Source organism: Phalacrocorax carbo, chromosome 1 (assembly GCF_963921805.1).
Source record: "Phalacrocorax carbo chromosome 1, bPhaCar2.1, whole genome shotgun sequence".
NCBI classification, from domain to species: domain Eukaryota; kingdom Metazoa; phylum Chordata; class Aves; order Suliformes; family Phalacrocoracidae; genus Phalacrocorax; species Phalacrocorax carbo.
The window spans coordinates 14,499,837-14,517,190 of record NC_087513.1 but is presented as its reverse complement, the minus strand read 5'-3'; the positions used below and the strand labels follow the sequence as shown (position 1 = coordinate 14,517,190).

At 40.5% G+C, this 17,354-nt stretch overlaps 1 protein-coding gene across 2 annotated transcripts in view; it reads left to right on the top strand.

The window, feature by feature from the left end:
- Positions 1-17,354, top strand: part of RELN (reelin) — a 297,184-nt gene that overhangs the window by 216,853 nt on the left and 62,977 nt on the right. For both annotated transcript variants that reach the window (XM_064444494.1, XM_064444504.1), the window contains exons 23-30: positions 44-181; positions 759-945; positions 5,041-5,246; positions 6,915-7,086; positions 7,467-7,667; positions 9,783-10,018; positions 12,099-12,256; positions 13,136-13,343. In XM_064444494.1, coding sequence (XP_064300564.1) covers positions 44-181; positions 759-945; positions 5,041-5,246; positions 6,915-7,086; positions 7,467-7,667; positions 9,783-10,018; positions 12,099-12,256; positions 13,136-13,343 — 1,506 coding nt within the window. The remainder of the gene's footprint in view (positions 1-43; positions 182-758; positions 946-5,040; positions 5,247-6,914; positions 7,087-7,466; positions 7,668-9,782; positions 10,019-12,098; positions 12,257-13,135; positions 13,344-17,354) is intronic.

Below are 17,354 nucleotides of genomic sequence, written 5' to 3'. Positions count from 1 at the left end.
TGTGTAAAGAGCCATAAATTAAAGCATTGTTACTGGTTTTAAGGTCCAGTGCCACACGTTTCCGCTGGAGTCAGTGCTACTACACAGCCCAGGATGAATGGGCTTTAGACAACATCTACATCGGACAGCAGTGTCCCAACATGTGCAGCGGACACGGCTGGTGCGACCATGGCGTTTGCAGGTATAAAGCATTTGCCAGTTCCTCTTAAAAATGGTCTTCCAATACCTCAGGTATCCTATTATTCTGCACACTATTTTTTTCTGTTGTTCTTATTTTTAGATTAAACATTAAAAAATAAAAGCTCTGTGAGGGGTTAGACCATTCAAGCAACATTAAGAGCCAGTTGCTCCACACCTCTCTGTTGGTGAATCCATACCCTTGGCAGATCCAGGCACAGGAAGAGCTTTCAGTGGCACAGAGCTGCCCTGCTGCAGGTGTCCTGGTGGGCCCTCCAGGCCTTTGCACAAGGACCCAGGGACCCGCTCAGCACTGCTTGGCACCTGCTGATTAGGGGTAATGCCAAAGGCACAGACTACTGCCTGCCAGCTTTCTGGACGCCACAGGGTTTTTTCAGAAATAAGATATAGCTTTTTTCCATTACCCAGTTATTCAAATTTGTTTCCAGGATCCAAAAATTCCAATTCCAGAATGATTTGTTATTTCACATCTAATTTTAAAAAGTCAGTGCACCACCTTAAGTAATTGACTGTGTCAAATAATGCCTTTAAAAGCTTGTTATGTTTATGCTTCCTTCCAGGTGTGACTCGGGGTTTCGGGGTACTGAATGTCAGCCTGAAAATCCCCTTCCTTCGACTGTCATGTCTGATTTTGAAAACCCAGACAGCCTGAAAACAGAGTGGCAGGAAATTATTGGGGGAGAGATCGTCAAGCCTGAAGAAGGCTGTGGGGTCATCTCATCTGGCTCCTCACTCTACTTCAGCAAGGTACTAATGAGGGATGGGAGACTGAGAAAGGCACGTAATGTGGGCTTGAATGGAGCATGATGTAGTTACACGGCAAAGAAAAGGAAGGTGGCAGAAAGCAGCACACAGTATAAGTGCATTAAACTGCACAGCTGTGCTCCGCAGGTAAATAACAAAGCAATCAAAAGACCTACGGAGGGACACATGCATTATGTATTCAAGGAATATGAGCTGAAATAGAAGGAAGTAAATCGCCAGTGTGCTGGGAAGTGTGTACCTTCATACTGTCTTAATTGTGCATTTTCTGTTTTGAGACTCTGTTCTTTCTCAGCAATCTCCAGCTCTTATTTGTTTGTTCTGTACTGTTCTCGGTGAGGGATGGAGAAAGGTCGGCTTTCCAGGGGACAAGCAGCTTAATTTGAGGTCACAGGACAAAAACTAGTGAAAATCCCTCCAGACTTTTATAAAGTGGTTAGCCTGTGGGAGGATACTCTTTTGTATAAATTGGATACTCTGCAGACAAAAATAATAGAGCAGGGAAAAGATATAGGGAATTCTGCTAATTAATAGCAATTATAACTAAAATAAAAAGAGATCTTTATGACCAGATGTAAGATTATGGGTTGTAATCACAGATTTTTTTATTATTATTGTTGCTCCTCATGTCCAGTACTGGGTTTTGTTTTCTTCTTAATTGGAAGGAATAGTATAAATGCAGCTATGTGCTTCTCTTTTAAAGGTTTGATCAAACTGCCACTGCTGTCATGAGAGCCAGATTAGTCCCAGAAGAATAACTCAATATGCAACGCTGTGTAATTGTGTGTTGTTTACCTCATTACAAAAATCTAACCCATCAAATAATTTTCAGCACTCCTACATAGTCTCACATCCAGCTCCCCTGGAAATGCAGCTCTGCACTGAAAATTTCATAATAGACTAATCAGTATAACTAGCTAATTGTGATAATTGGATTTTTTTATATAATTGTCTTCTCTGTTCTTTCCTTCTGGCTCAGTTCCTTATGCCAAGTTTCTCAAAGTAGTTTGCTAAATTAGAATTAACCTGCTATGATCTTTCTTCTGATTTCTGCTAAGGAGGAGTGAAAACCTAATTTAGAAATTCTTAGCTTCTTTCCATTGATCTCTAAGGGTTAGGTTATCATTCATTTCTTGAGTAGAAGCAGTCTGCGTGCCATCAACAGAAGGCGACTTATTTGATTTCTGTTCAGATCTTTTTCAAGGCATCTAGTGGCCATGCTGCTAGGAAATAAAAAATTATTTTTATAGTTGCCCAACAGTTCTGTATTGTTTTGGGAGCTCATATTCACAGGCTCAATTTCTATGCATTTGCTCAAATAGCCACTTTTTATTCGGATGTCTGATGTTTACTGCCATAATCAATTACTACTGCCAGAATTAATGTCGGCTTTATTCTGCCGACCCTCTATCTTTTGGTTTACAACTCATTTTAATCAATTGTAGGTGTGTTTGCAATACAGAGAGCTTTCAATTACCCCCTGCAGTTCCTCTGGGGTTTTATGTCACTCATGTCCTTTCTCAATTAACCTGGTTCTGTAGTTAACCCTTTGGCAGGCACGGCTGCTGTGGGGTGGAGGCATGGAAAACCTACCTGGAACGGTTTTACAGTCAGACCTTGATCCACTGTGGGTCAGTATGTTGGGTATCCTCAGCCAGACAGGACCCACCTGCCCTTGGGACACCAAGAGTGTTTGCATCTTTATTATCCATTACTACTTTGATTTGATGATCATCATTTAAAATTGCTGTGGTCTCCAAAAGAAGCTGTGGAAACAAACTGCCAAGAGATTATCAGTGTCACCCTGGCCAGAATTAGCCATGTGGGGCTGCACTGGGAAGCTTGGGGCTGCACCCAAGACTGAGCCCATCTCACTGTCACGACACCTTCCAGGAGGGCTTTACTTGGCTGGGGACAAACTAACAAATAAACCAAAACAGCAGGCATAATTCAATAGGACTCTAACCTAAGTGAGTTTTTTGAGGGTCAAAGGTTCATGTATCATCTTACTAAAAAAGATAGATCATATTTTAAATTTCAGCTCATAAATCTTGATACTTATGTCCAATTAGATCATGCCACTTGCTTATCTCAAATTTGTCTGGAAGTTTGTCAGGAGGATTGTGGATGTACAAGTGGGAGACAGGGAAAAACATAAATTTTACTTAAAACATAAGCATCATTTTATAACTTAGCCAATGTGGGGTTTTTTTGATACATTTTTTGCTTGGAGGTGGTCAGAAACCCATGATGTTTTAGGGAATTAAAACCAGTAGGTGTGGTGCCAGTTCTGCTCCATTTTGGGGGGCGGTGCCAGATTGCAGCTACTTTTAATGAATGCAGAGGTATGATTCATGCCTTCCCTCTCCAGCTGCACTTATTTGGCTTTGCCCTACCTATAACAGCACGGCGCTGTGCTGGGGCAGGGCTGTGCCAGGCATGGGACACGTGGGTCACCTCTGCGGGGACACTGCTCTCGCCCCATGTCCTGCCTTGCTTCAGGCAGCTTCATATCACATATCAGCATCTTGTAGGCTTGTTGATGTGCAAGCCCACAAGCTTGGCCTCAAGCAGCAGGACACACTGGGAAGAGGGGAATAGGATAATTCCAATTACAATAAAAGGCTCCTAAACCTTAAAACTTTTTTTAGCTGAATATGCTCCATCTTCCTTTGCCAACATGCACAAAGTGACCATGCTACCCACAGTGTCAGAGTCCAAGAGCTCTTTCCTTCTAGAAAGCGAAAACATCCTTTGAAAAGGTGTTCACTAAATTTTATAAGGCTATTTTTTTCTCTCAGCCATGCTCAGGCAAACATGAAACCAAATCCTCAGGTTTTAGCTGAGAGACTCCTGATTTACAAGGCTTACTAGAAAAAGAGGATAGTATTGTGTAGAAACAAATCCTATTCAGGTGAGGTATGAAAGGAAAATGCCTCTCCCTTGTTCTCGTGTAGGAGATGGGCTTCAAGCAACAGGTATTATAGGGGCAATAATTTCAGATGACCAGGAAACCCTACACAGTGCAAGATTTGACTGGGGAAATGAGACATCAGAAATGTCTTTTTGCTGCTTTATGCTTTATCATTAAAAAGCTGAATGCTTAACAACTTAGCCCCAGCTGGTTCTGGATACCCAGAGTCTGCTCTTTGTCTTCCAAAGGTACTTGGCACTTGAAGGAATGAGATTAAATAGTAGTGTTGAAACTGTGCTGTGAAGTAACACTGTGTGTTGAAATGTAGTAATAAAACTGCTTGTGGAATCACACCAGAGTGATTATGACATAAAATACGGACAAGCAAAATCACTGAAAGACAAAAAAAGTCATGTTAACACAACATTTGATGTCCTCCATGTTGTGCAATTTTCTACACAATATTCATCTGTGCTTGACTTTATGTCTATTCATAATGAAGATGTCATAATGAAGGCCAACAGCATCATGGCTTGTATCAGAAATAGTGTGGCCAGCAGGAGCAGGGCAGTGATCGTGCCCCTGTACTCGGCACTGGTGAGGCCGCACCTCGAATACTGTGTTCAGTTTTGGGCCCCTCACTACAAGAAGGACATTGAGGGGCTGCAGCGTGTCCAGAGAAGGGCAATGAAGATGGTGAAGGGTCTGGAGAGCAGGTCTGATGAGGAGCAGCTGAGGGAGATGTGGTTGTTTCGTTTGGCAAGGAGGAGGCCGAGGGGAGACCTTATCGCTCTCTACAACTACCTGAAAGGAGGTTGTAGGGAGGTGGGTGTTGGTCTCTTCTCCCAAGTGACAAGCGATAGGATGAGAGGAAATGGCCTCAAGGTGTACCAGGGGAGGTTTAGATTGGATATTAGGAAAAATTTCTTTACTTGAAAGGGTTGTCAGGCATTGGAACAGGCTGCCCAGGGAAGCGGTGGAGTCACCATCTCTGGAGGTGTTTAAAAGACATTTGGATGTGGTGCTTAGGGACACAGTTTAGTGGTGGACTTGGAAGTGCTAGGTTAATGGTTGGACTCAATGATCTTAAAGGTCTTCTGCAACCTAAATATTTCTGTGATTCTATATTTAATATTATTTTCCCCCCTCTGTTCTTTGTATTGTAGGCTGGAAAAAGACAGTTGGTAAGCTGGGATTTGGACACTACTTGGGTGGATTTTGTCCAGTTTTACATCCAGATAGGAGGAGACAGTTCTTCATGCAATAAACCAGACAGCAGAGAAGAAGGTGTGCTGCTGCAGTACAGCAATAATGGTGGTATCAACTGGCAGCTACTAGCAGAAATGTATTTCTCTGACTTCAGCAAACCCAGGTATAATTTTGGTCTAAATTAAATCCATACTGCATCAGCTCTTTAAAGGAAACTATTTCTCAATTTATGAAAACATGAATAATATTTTCAAGTTATAATACTTAAAAGCCATCATTATGTGAAAGGTTTTCCAGGCTGCCACAGTAAACCTCTGTCACCAGGAATGAAAAATCTAGTGAAAGCAAGCCTTGAAAAAACTGCAGTAAAATATAAAGTTTCCAATCACTCACCTCCCATGTGAAACATGACAAAAATGCACAAAAGATGAGCAAGCAAACACAGAACTTGTGCAAAAGAGATGTAGGTATCTGCCATTTCCTCTGACTCTTGTTTCAGACCTAATGTCACACACAATGAAAACTCCTTTAAAGAAATTTTTAAGAAGAAATCATGTTCAGCATCTCATATTTGCTGCAAGATAGCTTGTTAGTGAAAAGTTTAATTACATTTGTCTGCATAGGTATTAACATGATTTCTATTACCTGCAGTTCATGTCTTTCTATATGTAAATAATTTTATCTTCCCATCTTGTCATTTTGCATTGCAATGAACAACATTTTCAGAAGGACTTCTGTAACTCAGCAAACTGTCCTTTTCTGAAGGTGATCTAAGCACTTGAAAGTATAAAGACATTGAACTTTGTTTAGCCTCTACTTTGTAAAAATTACAGGACACATCCAACAAAGAAGCTACATTCTGATGAAGCTACAGCTTCATCACTGGGACGATCTAATACATTATTTTTAGACAAAACATTTGCCTTTCTGAGTAACCAAGAGTGATGATCCTTACTGAATACGGTCCAGATCTTATTTTCCAATTCTATTTTCCAACACATAGATCTAGGAATGCTCTGGAAAAGAAGGTTCCCTGTAGCTCTGAACAATTCCTCCACCTCTCTCTGCCTAACCAGCAAGTGAAGCAGGGTCTGTGGTACAAAACATGTGGTATAAAGAAAGAGTACACAAAGAAATATATGCATAAATGCATACATGTAAGATGCCTGAAATAGGACTGAACCAGTAACTAAATATTGTTCTTTTTAGCATAAGTATGATTAGGTTTGAAACTTTAACTTTTATTTAACATCATTTTTGTAAGGTGTTTCCTAAGTTGAACACAAAGCAAACTATCTGAGAAGACCTGAAGTTCTTTTATGAAGATCCATATATGCGAGGGCTGAAATATTTTTATCCACAGCAGAAAACTCTGCTACAGAATCTATGGCATTGTAATAGAAGGATGCTTTTGTCTACAAATAAGACCAACCAGCAGAAGAGAATGAGAAATTAATTTTGCCAGCATATTTCACTGTTACTTGCTGGCATCCGAAGAACATTAAGACTTGCTGAACATGGATCAGCTGAACAGCTTAATTCAAAGCTGAAGAGTTCAAATCAGTTCCTTATTGTGCTAGGCAATATACTAATAGAGAGTAAAAATAGTCATTGTCTTAAAGAGTTTACATTCTCCACAGACAAGAAGGACAAAGAAGGCTTGTTGATATGCAGTGTATAAATAGGTATCCAGATACGTAGAGGATTTCTGAGAACTTCTACATGTACGATAGATACTGGCTTTCCTGCCTCTTTTGCCTGTTCAGGGGCATTTCTCCCATTTCTCCACAAACTATGTTCCCTAAAGTTCTTCTGAATTTCTGTTTTTCAGGTTTGTCTATCTGGAGCTGCCAGCTGCAGCCAGGACACCTTGCACAAGGTTTCGCTGGTGGCAGCCTGTGTTTTCAGGGGAAGGGTATGATCAGTGGGCCATTGATGACATCATCATTTTGTCAGAGAAGCAGAAGCACATCATTCCCATTGTTAATCCCACTTTACCACAGGTAATAACAAAAGCAAGCTGTGGCCATCCCCCCCCAAAACAGGAACCATCCTCTCTGTTAGTAGACTTTTCTTTGAATGTAATTTTCTTTGAAAATATTGCATGCATTTAAAGAAACACCTGTAGTGTTTGTAGCTGTGTCTCTCTGCGTGGGGATAACCTGGATCTTATCACAAAACCATCAGGCTCCTAATCTTTGTGACAGAGGATGTAATTATGTATCTCCTCAAAAAGTCAAGACAGAAATTTTGGAAATTACATTTTTTTGAAAATGACAGAAAATACAATTTGCAACATTTGAAAGTTGATAGTTTTGGAAATTATTCTGAAGTCACACTTCAAGGTGATAGTACTTGTTGTTTTTCTTTTCCTTTCTAACAGAACTTTTATGAAAAGCCAGCATTTGATTACCCTATGAACCAGCTGAGTGTGTGGTTAATGTTGGCCAATGAAGGGATGGCCAAAAATGAAAGTTTCTGCTCTGCCACCCCCTCCGCCATGCTCTTTGGTAAATCAGATGGAGACCGGTTTGCAGTGACTCGAGACTTAACTCTGAAGCCTGGATACGTCCTGCAGTTCAAGGTATTCCTTAAAGATAAATCCCTGCAGAATATCACTAAAACTGCCCTTTGTCAATGCTTGCAAGATATCACTGGGGTCATGGTTCAAAACAAGGTGATAAATTATGCATAAAAATATGTGAAGAGCAGAAGTGTGAATTCATACAGCATAAAATATCATGGTGCTTTCTAAAAGGAGAGCCAAAACCTTGGTACAGGTGAGTCTTTTTTACCCCTCTGGATATATTTTAAAGCTTGTTGTTCTTCAGCGCATTTCAGAAGTGGGTTGAAGTGACTGTCATTATATTCAAGTCGGTACTAGGAAATGCTACTGCACCGTCAAGACAAAAAGGATTTATCCCATCTGGGGCTCTGTGACTACAAAAGCTCCGATGTGGTTTCTGTACATTTTTTGTATTTTAAACTATTTAAGGACTTACAAGCTGCTCGGTACTCCAGTGTGAGTTTTTCATATAATTTACTTTTATTGTGTCAATGAATATAGGCTCCAATTAGCATTCTCTTCTTTAAAAGGCTTACAAAAATTTCAGTGGTCTGACAATACATCAGAATACGGGCTCCAAAGAAAGTGTATTTGCTTTGACAAGCTCTTGTTTCTGAACCCTAATCAAAATTTTATTGAGTTTATAATGAAATCCCATTGGTGAATTCTGGAGGTTGGTTGCAATGCAATTTTAATGAGCTCACCACAAATACATGGTCCTTACGTAATTGGTGGATACAGACACTGAATAATTTACAAGTGGAATTATTAAAAAGATCAGATGTTTACAGGCAGCTTTTCCAATATAATTCCCACAGTTCTATAAATAGGAAAGTTAGTTAGAAATAATGGGATTTGTAAAATATTCTCATTTCATCTAAAAGTTATGCTAATGAAATGCTATACAAACTGAGGGATTGCAGTACAATTTCTGAGTGAGTGCTGATTGTAGTTTGGTACTTTAAACTGTCTAAAACCCCAAAATATTTCAATATATAAATACCATTTAGCCTGGACAAGATGATATTTGCCTCTTGACCACTTTCCTCTACTTCAGTGACTCAGTCTCCACTCTGTAGGTCTGATGATCAACAGCATTTCAAAAATTGTTTAGTCTAAAAAAGCAGTACTTAAAAGTATTTCATACACCTTCCATCTCTGAAACACTTGGCAATGTAACATAAATACACAAAACACAAACAATATGAATCAGAGAACAGTGAGTTCTTTATAAAGTCTGTTATTTATGGCCCGATTTTATACTCCTTTCTTTTTTGGAAAGCTTTTAAACTGGCCTGCACATAAATGTGTTATTCCTGTTTGTACGCTTTAATTTTAAACATATGGTTAAATACTTTCCTGAGTTTGTGAAATTTCCATTTTAAATAGCTGCCTGGAATAATTTCGCATTGATAAACTCAAAGACAGCAATTTGTCAAAATTATTTCATTTTACATGAATTAATTTGGTTTACATTTTACATTCTACAGCTCAAGTAGAATTTCTGCAATAAAATAATGAAAATAACATTTCTTTGATAGCTTGAAAAATGAAACTGAAAACCTCAAATTAACAGTTGATTTTTGTCTCGGTTACATTCTCATTTCACATTTTAACATGCATTTTTCTACTTCATCCCATTTTGCTCTATTCTGGGGGCCCAAACTGCAGTGCCAACTCCCAGATATCATTCCTGGGAGGTCAGAGCTGTGGTCAGAGCTTGCAGCCCAGGGCAGGGGGGACCTGGGAGTCAGGCTGATCCTCTGGGCACATTAGAGTGGACTGCAGAAGGGATGGGTCTCAGAGGATACAGCTCTTCTCACTCCTCCTGGGCATGAAGGTGCCTGCACAGTTTGCTGTCTGTGGCCTGCTGTGCACCAAGATCTTTGAAAAGTTCTTTACACATCTTGGTGTGCTGAAACCAGCAACCTCAATGAAGGGATAGTGGGAATTTTTACTGAGAAATGTCATATACATGTAGGAAACGTACTCCAAGCATCAGCCACTGTTTGCCAGCAGGGTTCAAAGCAAGAGTTCACAGTGCTAAGCCTCCCAACCTTGAAAGTCAAAGGTGGTTTGCAGCTGATGAGTACCAATAACAGCACCTGTATCTGTTGCTCTGGTTTTTTGCAGCTGAACATTGGTTGCACTAGCCAGTACAGCAGCTCTGCTCCCGTTCTGCTCCAGTACTCTCACGATGCTGGGCTCTTCTGGTCACTCGTGAAGGAGGGCTGCTACCCTGCGTCTCCGGGCACGAAAGGATGTGAGGGAAGCTCCCGGGAGCTGAGTGAGCCGACTGTGTATCACACAGGAGACTTTGAGGACTGGACAAGAATTACTATTGTTATCCCCAGGTCACTTGCAGCCAGGTACTGTACATTGTAAACCAGTGATGCCAGTGGTACCTGTGAATTAGCTGCCTCTTCTTTGACTCTACGTTAGGAAAAAATTACAAGCTGTGAATAAAAGTGGTGTTAAAAATGGGCAGATCTGGGGAAAATATATTGTGCTCTCAAAAAGAGGGAGAAACTTTCCATTTTAAAGGTGTCAGAATGGTCTATAAAATTAAATTACAAAGCAACAAAGAACCCAGAACATTTTGACATCAATTCCTTCATCATGGAGCTCTCTGTCTTTACACATATCAGTAAGGTCAGAGGCACTGGCAAGAGAGTAGTAAGTCACTTGAATCAAATGAGCCATTCAAACAGGATTAATTTTAGAGTTACCACTGGGCAAAGAAACCCTAGAATGGTATTTGAGCTGCTGCGCAATGTGCTGTGTCACTGAAGGCAGCCAGGACAGCCGAAGTCAAAGGCAGGAGGAACGGTAGGTGAGCTCCTCTGTGAGCGCAACCTCAGCATTGGGTTAATACAGATGAGAATCAGATGGTGGAAGATGCAAATAAGCCTTGAAATCAGGAGGGTTTTCTCAGTCTTACTGGGATTTGGATGAAGTTTCTCACTCCCCTTGCTTGCAGTCTCACACTGTCAGTACACCTCCCTGGTCTGATTTGCTGCCTGCACCAAGCTCTGCCAGCACAGCCGGCAGTCTTCTCCCCCTCTGAGCCCCTGGCCCTGCCCCTGCTGCCTCCTGCCTCTCTCCCCCCAGGCAGCCGCTCTAGTGCTGCCCCCAGGTTTCAGTTCCATCCTCCTGCTGCAGGGTCTTCATCCTCAAGCCCCAGCACAGATTTTTGAGTATGTGGCATATTGTGTAGCCGGGGAGCTGGTGCCTTTGCTGCAAGGAGCTGAAATAGCAGCATGTACCCTAACAAGTTTGTCTTTTCTTCAGTAATTAGCCAATAAAACTAGGTGCCAAATTGCACAGATCTGACACCAGCTGATTTGATTTACCCAAAACAAGCAATGCAGAATCAATATCAGCAATCTGTTTGGCATTATGTTCAGTTATGTGATCAGGAGTAAGAAGCTCATGCTAATACATTAAAAATGTAAGTATTGTGAATATGATGAGAGTCTCAGCGTTGTGGGTCTCTAGAAATTATGGTTCATGGGTTATCTGGAGAACAACAAAGCAGTAGCACGATGATCACCTACTTACCAAATCCCAGTGCACAGCAGAAAAAAAAGCAATAGGTTTATTACAAGGAGGATCCTAGTTAATCCACTGGATTGGCAATGGGATTTTAAATTCATTCCCTCTTCTGGAGCTCCTATAAAACATACAGAATCACAGGTTGGAAGGGACCTCAGGGATCATCTAGTCCAAACAATTCAGCTAAAAGTTAAAGACTGAAAATTAAAAACCAAAATATTTTTTCTTCAACAGATTTGCTATGCTGTGGGTCAGCTGGAATAATTTAGTGCAGGCTCACCAAAGTCCCCAGAGCAGTTTCAGTTATACAGGCTAAGGATTAGATCACTGTTTTCCAGGAATTTCATGTTACCATCCAAGAATAAAAACTTTGTATTTCCGTCCACATCTCCTGTAGGACACATTATTTGCCATTGTTTTTATGCAGTGGATGATTTTTCTTGTATCCAAATTACTTGAAAGTTTTTTACGCAGAATTACACGATCCTATAATAAACTCTGCATCCCTGCCATATATAAGTACCATAAGAAATAGACTTCTAGGATTTTAAAATTGAATTAGCCATTCAGGTTGAACTGAGTAGTGAAAGGTGTCTTCAGAGTCATGTCTAATCATTCATTCTGGCTGATAAAACCATGTATCTGTACTTTGCATCACACCAATGGATATGGGCCAGAGAATTCAAAATACATTAAAAAAAAATATCCATAAGTGAAGTCGCACAAACTGTAGGATGTCAGAAATATTTTCTGGGCATCCATTTGCATCTTATTTGCAAACAGCTAATTTAGGAAAAGCTCCTTTTATTCTTAAACAAAGAGCACATAAAGTATACAGTAGGTATTGAAGCTGGGAATGATAATATTGTGCCTTTTGTCATTGTCTCTCTACAGCAAGACTCGATTCCGCTGGATCCAGGAGAGCAGCTCCCACAAGAGCGTGCCTCCTTTCGGCTTAGATGGTGTTTACATTTCTGAGCCTTGCCCCAACTACTGCAACGGTCACGGGGACTGCGTCTCGGGGGTCTGCTTCTGTGATCTGGGCTACACAGGTAAGATAGGTGGGATTACAGAAAGTGTTGACTCAGTTAAAGCTGTAAAACTAGCATCTTGGTTTTCTGGAAAAATATATGATGACATAAATTTCTTGGGCTGCCAGCAAGAATCTTTTCATTTTGTTAAATAAAATTCAGCACAGGCAGAACAGAGCAGCTGAAGGCAGCTGACACTGGTGATGTTTCTGGCAACTGCAGTCTTTGAACATCACCGTCTGTATGAATGGGGAAGGGACTAGTGATAGAAGAGAAAACAAAATAAAATATTATAAACTAAAAAGTCTGCTTAAAAGCCTTTGGATCATCTTCAAAAGAATTGCTGCTGGTTTTGAGTCTCCTGGCCATCAGATGGCATGGGACCAGGAGGGAACATATGTTCTGACAGGCCCTTCTGTGGAAAATTCTGCTCACTTGTGGTTTCAAGGGCTTTTATGCTGAAAGAAAAAGAAAAAACCCAAACCCAAAGAGAAAAAACGCAGTGATTGACACAACCAGTTGCATGCTGCACTCTTCAACCCTCTATACCAACAAAGCAATAAGCTAACATCTTTTGTTCAATTTGTTTAAAATGAAATAAAAGGATGGCGTATTTCTGTTCACATAAAATGCCTTATCAGTTTAAAGCACGGCCGATTTTCACCTAGTGAAATAAGCCAGTTTAGAGTTTAGAGGAAGAAGGCTTATTCTGCCTATGAAAATTTATAAAGAGTGTTAAAAAAGGTACAATTGTGTCATCAGGGTATTCTCTTAGAAAAGCCCGGTACTTTCTAATATGTGATGCAACAAAACCGTCAGCCAATGTACTGTATCTGACCTTCACTCTGTTCAGCACAGTTTCACCAAAGCATCTCCCATATATTTTGTTTTTCCCTCAAGCATCACATGGAACCTGTGTGTCTAATGTGCCTAATCACAGTGAGATGTTCGACAGGTTTGAGAGGAAGCTAAGCCCTCTCTGGTACAAGATAACAGGAGGTCAGGTTGGGACAGGCTGTGGTGTGCTCAGCGACGGAAAATCTCTGTACTTCAATGGACCTGGCAAAAGGGAGGCAAGGACCGTTCCCCTGGACACCACAAATATCAGGTCAGTTCTCAGTGCTGCTTCTCACAATTTTCTGTATATTCATGTTGTCTCCTCTCTGCTATGACAACTGTAGATGTGAGGAGGTGTGAAATGTTCTTCTGGTAATCACAACTTATATAAGAAATCTTAAAGCCAGATAAATTACTTTTTTGTTCATTGTGGTGTACTACCTCATTTTTTGAGAGGGAAAATTTACATTAGAAAAGAAATAGAATAGCAGGATAGGAAATATGAACTGCTTATCTTCTGAGAAGATGGTTTGCATTGCATTCTAGATGGACAGGCAGAAGATGTGTTCTTGGGACTGCACAAAACCTAAGATTCTGCCCATAGCTGGACAGAAAAACTCCCCTTCCCCTGACTGAGCTGAATTGCAGGCACACCGATGGTGTAGCAATGAGCTGTTGCTTACTTGCCAGATGTTGTAAATTAGTCCACTTGTCAGAAGTGCAAAAAACCAGAATGTGAATTGTTTCTGTGTAGTCAAGACGCTAACAAGCCTTCACCTCTTTCCCCACTACCACTGAATCTTGCTCTGCTGGTAGCAATTATCCTATTTCTCTAAAATTGTCTAATTGATTAATGTAATTAGGGTAAACAAAGGGCTGTTAATTCTAACCATTTTTTAGCCTGGAGTTGCTGCTGCCTTGTCCAGTCTCATGAGCGATCACGCACCTGAAACCTTGTCTACCCCACAGTTATATCAGTTAGCTTAATAAAATATATTTCTCCTGACAAATACCACTCCAAAAGTAAGTAATGCTATGATGTGCTGCATTAATTAATTTGTGGGATTATTCAGCAAAGATTGGCCACATGTTACCACTACTGCCCTCCAGCTCAGGCAAGTAGTGCTCCTTAGGGCAGTGTGGGTGCTGCAGGTTTTGGGGCTTCCTTAGCTGCTCCCTGCACTGAGCAGCACGTGCCTTTCCTCTGTCCCCTGCATGTCTGACATACTCTCCTCTGACAAATATGTGAATTATTTATATAATTATGTAAATTACTTAATAATTAAAATAATTAATTGTTTGACAAATATGCTTTAGACAAGTGCATGTTTTGCACTGGAACTCTGGGAAACTATGAACACTTCCTTTCTGTTCCACCATCTTTTTAAATCTCATGTTATTAATCCTGTGAAGCATAATATTGGAAGTAACCACCTCATCAAGAGGTCTGTGTTCTAAATGGTATTTCTGAGCTCTTCCTTCTTTCCTGGAGAAATCTTTTTATAAAAGACAAGGATTTTCCTTAGCTTTAAGATTACTTTGAAACCACTTTTAACACCATATATACATATTTATAACTTCCAATTTTTATAGAGTTCGAATCATTCTAAAAGCCAAAATAAGTTTTAAAATACCGAGCAGTGGTCTTTCTTGACTTTTTAACTCTATCACTACTTCAGTTTTACGAGAAAACATGGTCATCTGATGTCTCAAAACTGCCCCAAGAATGTCAATGGCCAGAGGGACAGCTGATATAGAGCAACTAAGAGCCCTCTTCTGACCATGTGTTCACCATGTGAGCCACTCTCCTGCTGCGACTGACCATTTTGTCAGAAAAAAACAGCACTGATTTTTTTTTATAAGCATCACAGTGAGCAGTTCAACTTCCTTGAACAAGTGAAGTTTGACACCACATTCCTGGGCTGTTTGCTAAACAGGGCAAAAGCACCGGTCATCTCAAACACAAATGGGACTAGCATGGATTTTTTCCGTTTCTTCAGCCACACGTCTGCTGAAGGATAGGATTCTTCTCATGCAGCTTGACCAGAACATGGACTCATTAGACTACAGCAATTACTCAGGCTGCTTTTATGCTCAAAGGAAAGGAATAACTACCTCAAAAGGGCAAGGCAACTCATCTGAAAGGAGGGTTAGCTAAGGCCAGTGCTTTGTCACCTGGAAACATGTATTTTTGTCATTAATTATAAGGGAATCTGGGTTGATCATGTAAGACTTAGACATCCAGCCTTCAGACACTTTGCTTAGAACAGGTGCACTCCACTTTAATGTTTGAGACCATCTGTAACAATAACTGGGTCCTTCTTCCTGGGAGCAAAGGCAGACAACATTTGTGAGAGCCTGAAGGGTTAACTGAAAGACCCATACCCTAAAAAGAAAATAATTCCTCAGCTAGAATTTTTTTTCCATATTGGAGCTGAAACTAATGTCACTTGAAAAAGGAGATTAGAGGGAAGCACTTTTTCCCATTTTGGTGTTATTTTTTGCATTCAGTAATGCTTTGCATAGAATTCAGTTATCTTATTAGGGGTCATCTTACTCCCTGCACAGTTATCTTTTATTTGTGCATGGGTTCTTTGGTTGGGGGTTTTTGGTGACTGAGTAAACAGCAGGAAAATATGCCTTGAAAGACATACTGTTAGATATGTGGATTGAGGGCTGTGAATAGGAAGGCTGAAACTCCTGCAGTAGATTTTTAAGCTTCTTATTTTTCAGGTTAATAATGTTTTCCCAGACCTTTTAAGATCTTGTTTCATTAAATCAGGCATGGAATAGCAAAAAACCTGAAAAATACTGCAAGATATTAAAGTTATATTTTCATTCTGAATTCCTTCAGATCTACCTATGCATATTCTGTATCATCTTGCTTCAGCTACAGATTTTTGTATGTAAAGTGTAAATTTTACATACGGAATGTAAAGAAATTTTGTTCTTTTTTGTAAGAAGCACAAAGACCCTTCTCCTCCCCACCCTTCCCCTCCCAGAGGAGCGGGGTCTGTGTTTTCCCAGTCTCTCCTGGTTCGTTCTGCTCCGAAGGGGTTGAGATTTGCCAGCCCAAGATTCGTGGTGCTGCTCAGGGAAGCAGCCCAACAGGGCACTGCCAAACTCAAGTTTCATGTTTAGACCATTTAAAACTAACGCTTGCTCCCTGAAGCCAATGACTGTAAACAAGCACTCAATGTTTAGCATGTACATTAAGTGCAATCATGGTCTTAGCTTTGTTTGTCCTATCGTCTCCTCATTCCTTTATATGATTTACACTTTTTTTCACAGACATTAGGAGAACGTCTCATAGCACTAAGAGAGCTGTAAGTGTCAAAATTCATCTCACCCAAACCATTTTTTGTCCTACACTTCAGAAACCCCCTGGTGTCTCTCAATTTCTTCCCTTTTTTATGACCCAGTGCGCCAAAAGCACAATTTCACCTCCTGACTGACAATACAAAACCTGGATGCATTTTGGTTACTGATGAGCTACTGCCTCACGTTTTGATGGCGTGTCCCTTATGACACTCTTCACTATCTGTTCAGGGAGAGCATTTGCACACAGTGCCATACCTGGCAGCTAGATAAAAATCACAGAATATATATATTTTTTTCCAAGTGGTGACATCTGGCTTGTTAGCTGACTTGGCTCCCGTCTGCGTTACAGACTCCACTGCTAATGACTGTGCAACCATCCCAGAGAGCTGTTCTGGGTCCAACGTTTATGGATTAGATAGGGTGATTCTCCCTTCTGCAGAGAGGGGGTTTATTGTCTTTTGTTTCTGCTTTTTACCGATCTTTACATTTGGCAAGTATAAAAGATAATTTCATCACGGACCTGTAAATCTTTTCACCTCTGAGACCACTGCCTAGTGTTTTATTGCCTGAGTATTGTCTCAGACACCAGAGCTGCAGCAAATAATAGGACCTACCTGGCTAAATAGTATAATACTGTTGGCCTATCTGTTCTTGAGCCATCTATGGAGTTATATTAGGAATGAGACTGATGAGTATATTCTGGCTTGTCCTAGTCCCTATGGATATACAAAACATCTCAGATAGGAGATACCGATTTTGATAACAGAACTGAAGTTGGTTGGAACTGGTTGGTTTTAGAATCAGCAGAGGATCATTAAATTGTCTGTGTAGCAGTGAGTGAGGGAAATTTGAGTCCTATCTGTGTTGTACTGGCTCTGGCTCTAGTCCTGTGGCTTGTCTGTGATTTTACTGATGCCACTACAAATTAGGACCAAATCGCCTAAAAGGAAAAAAATTATCC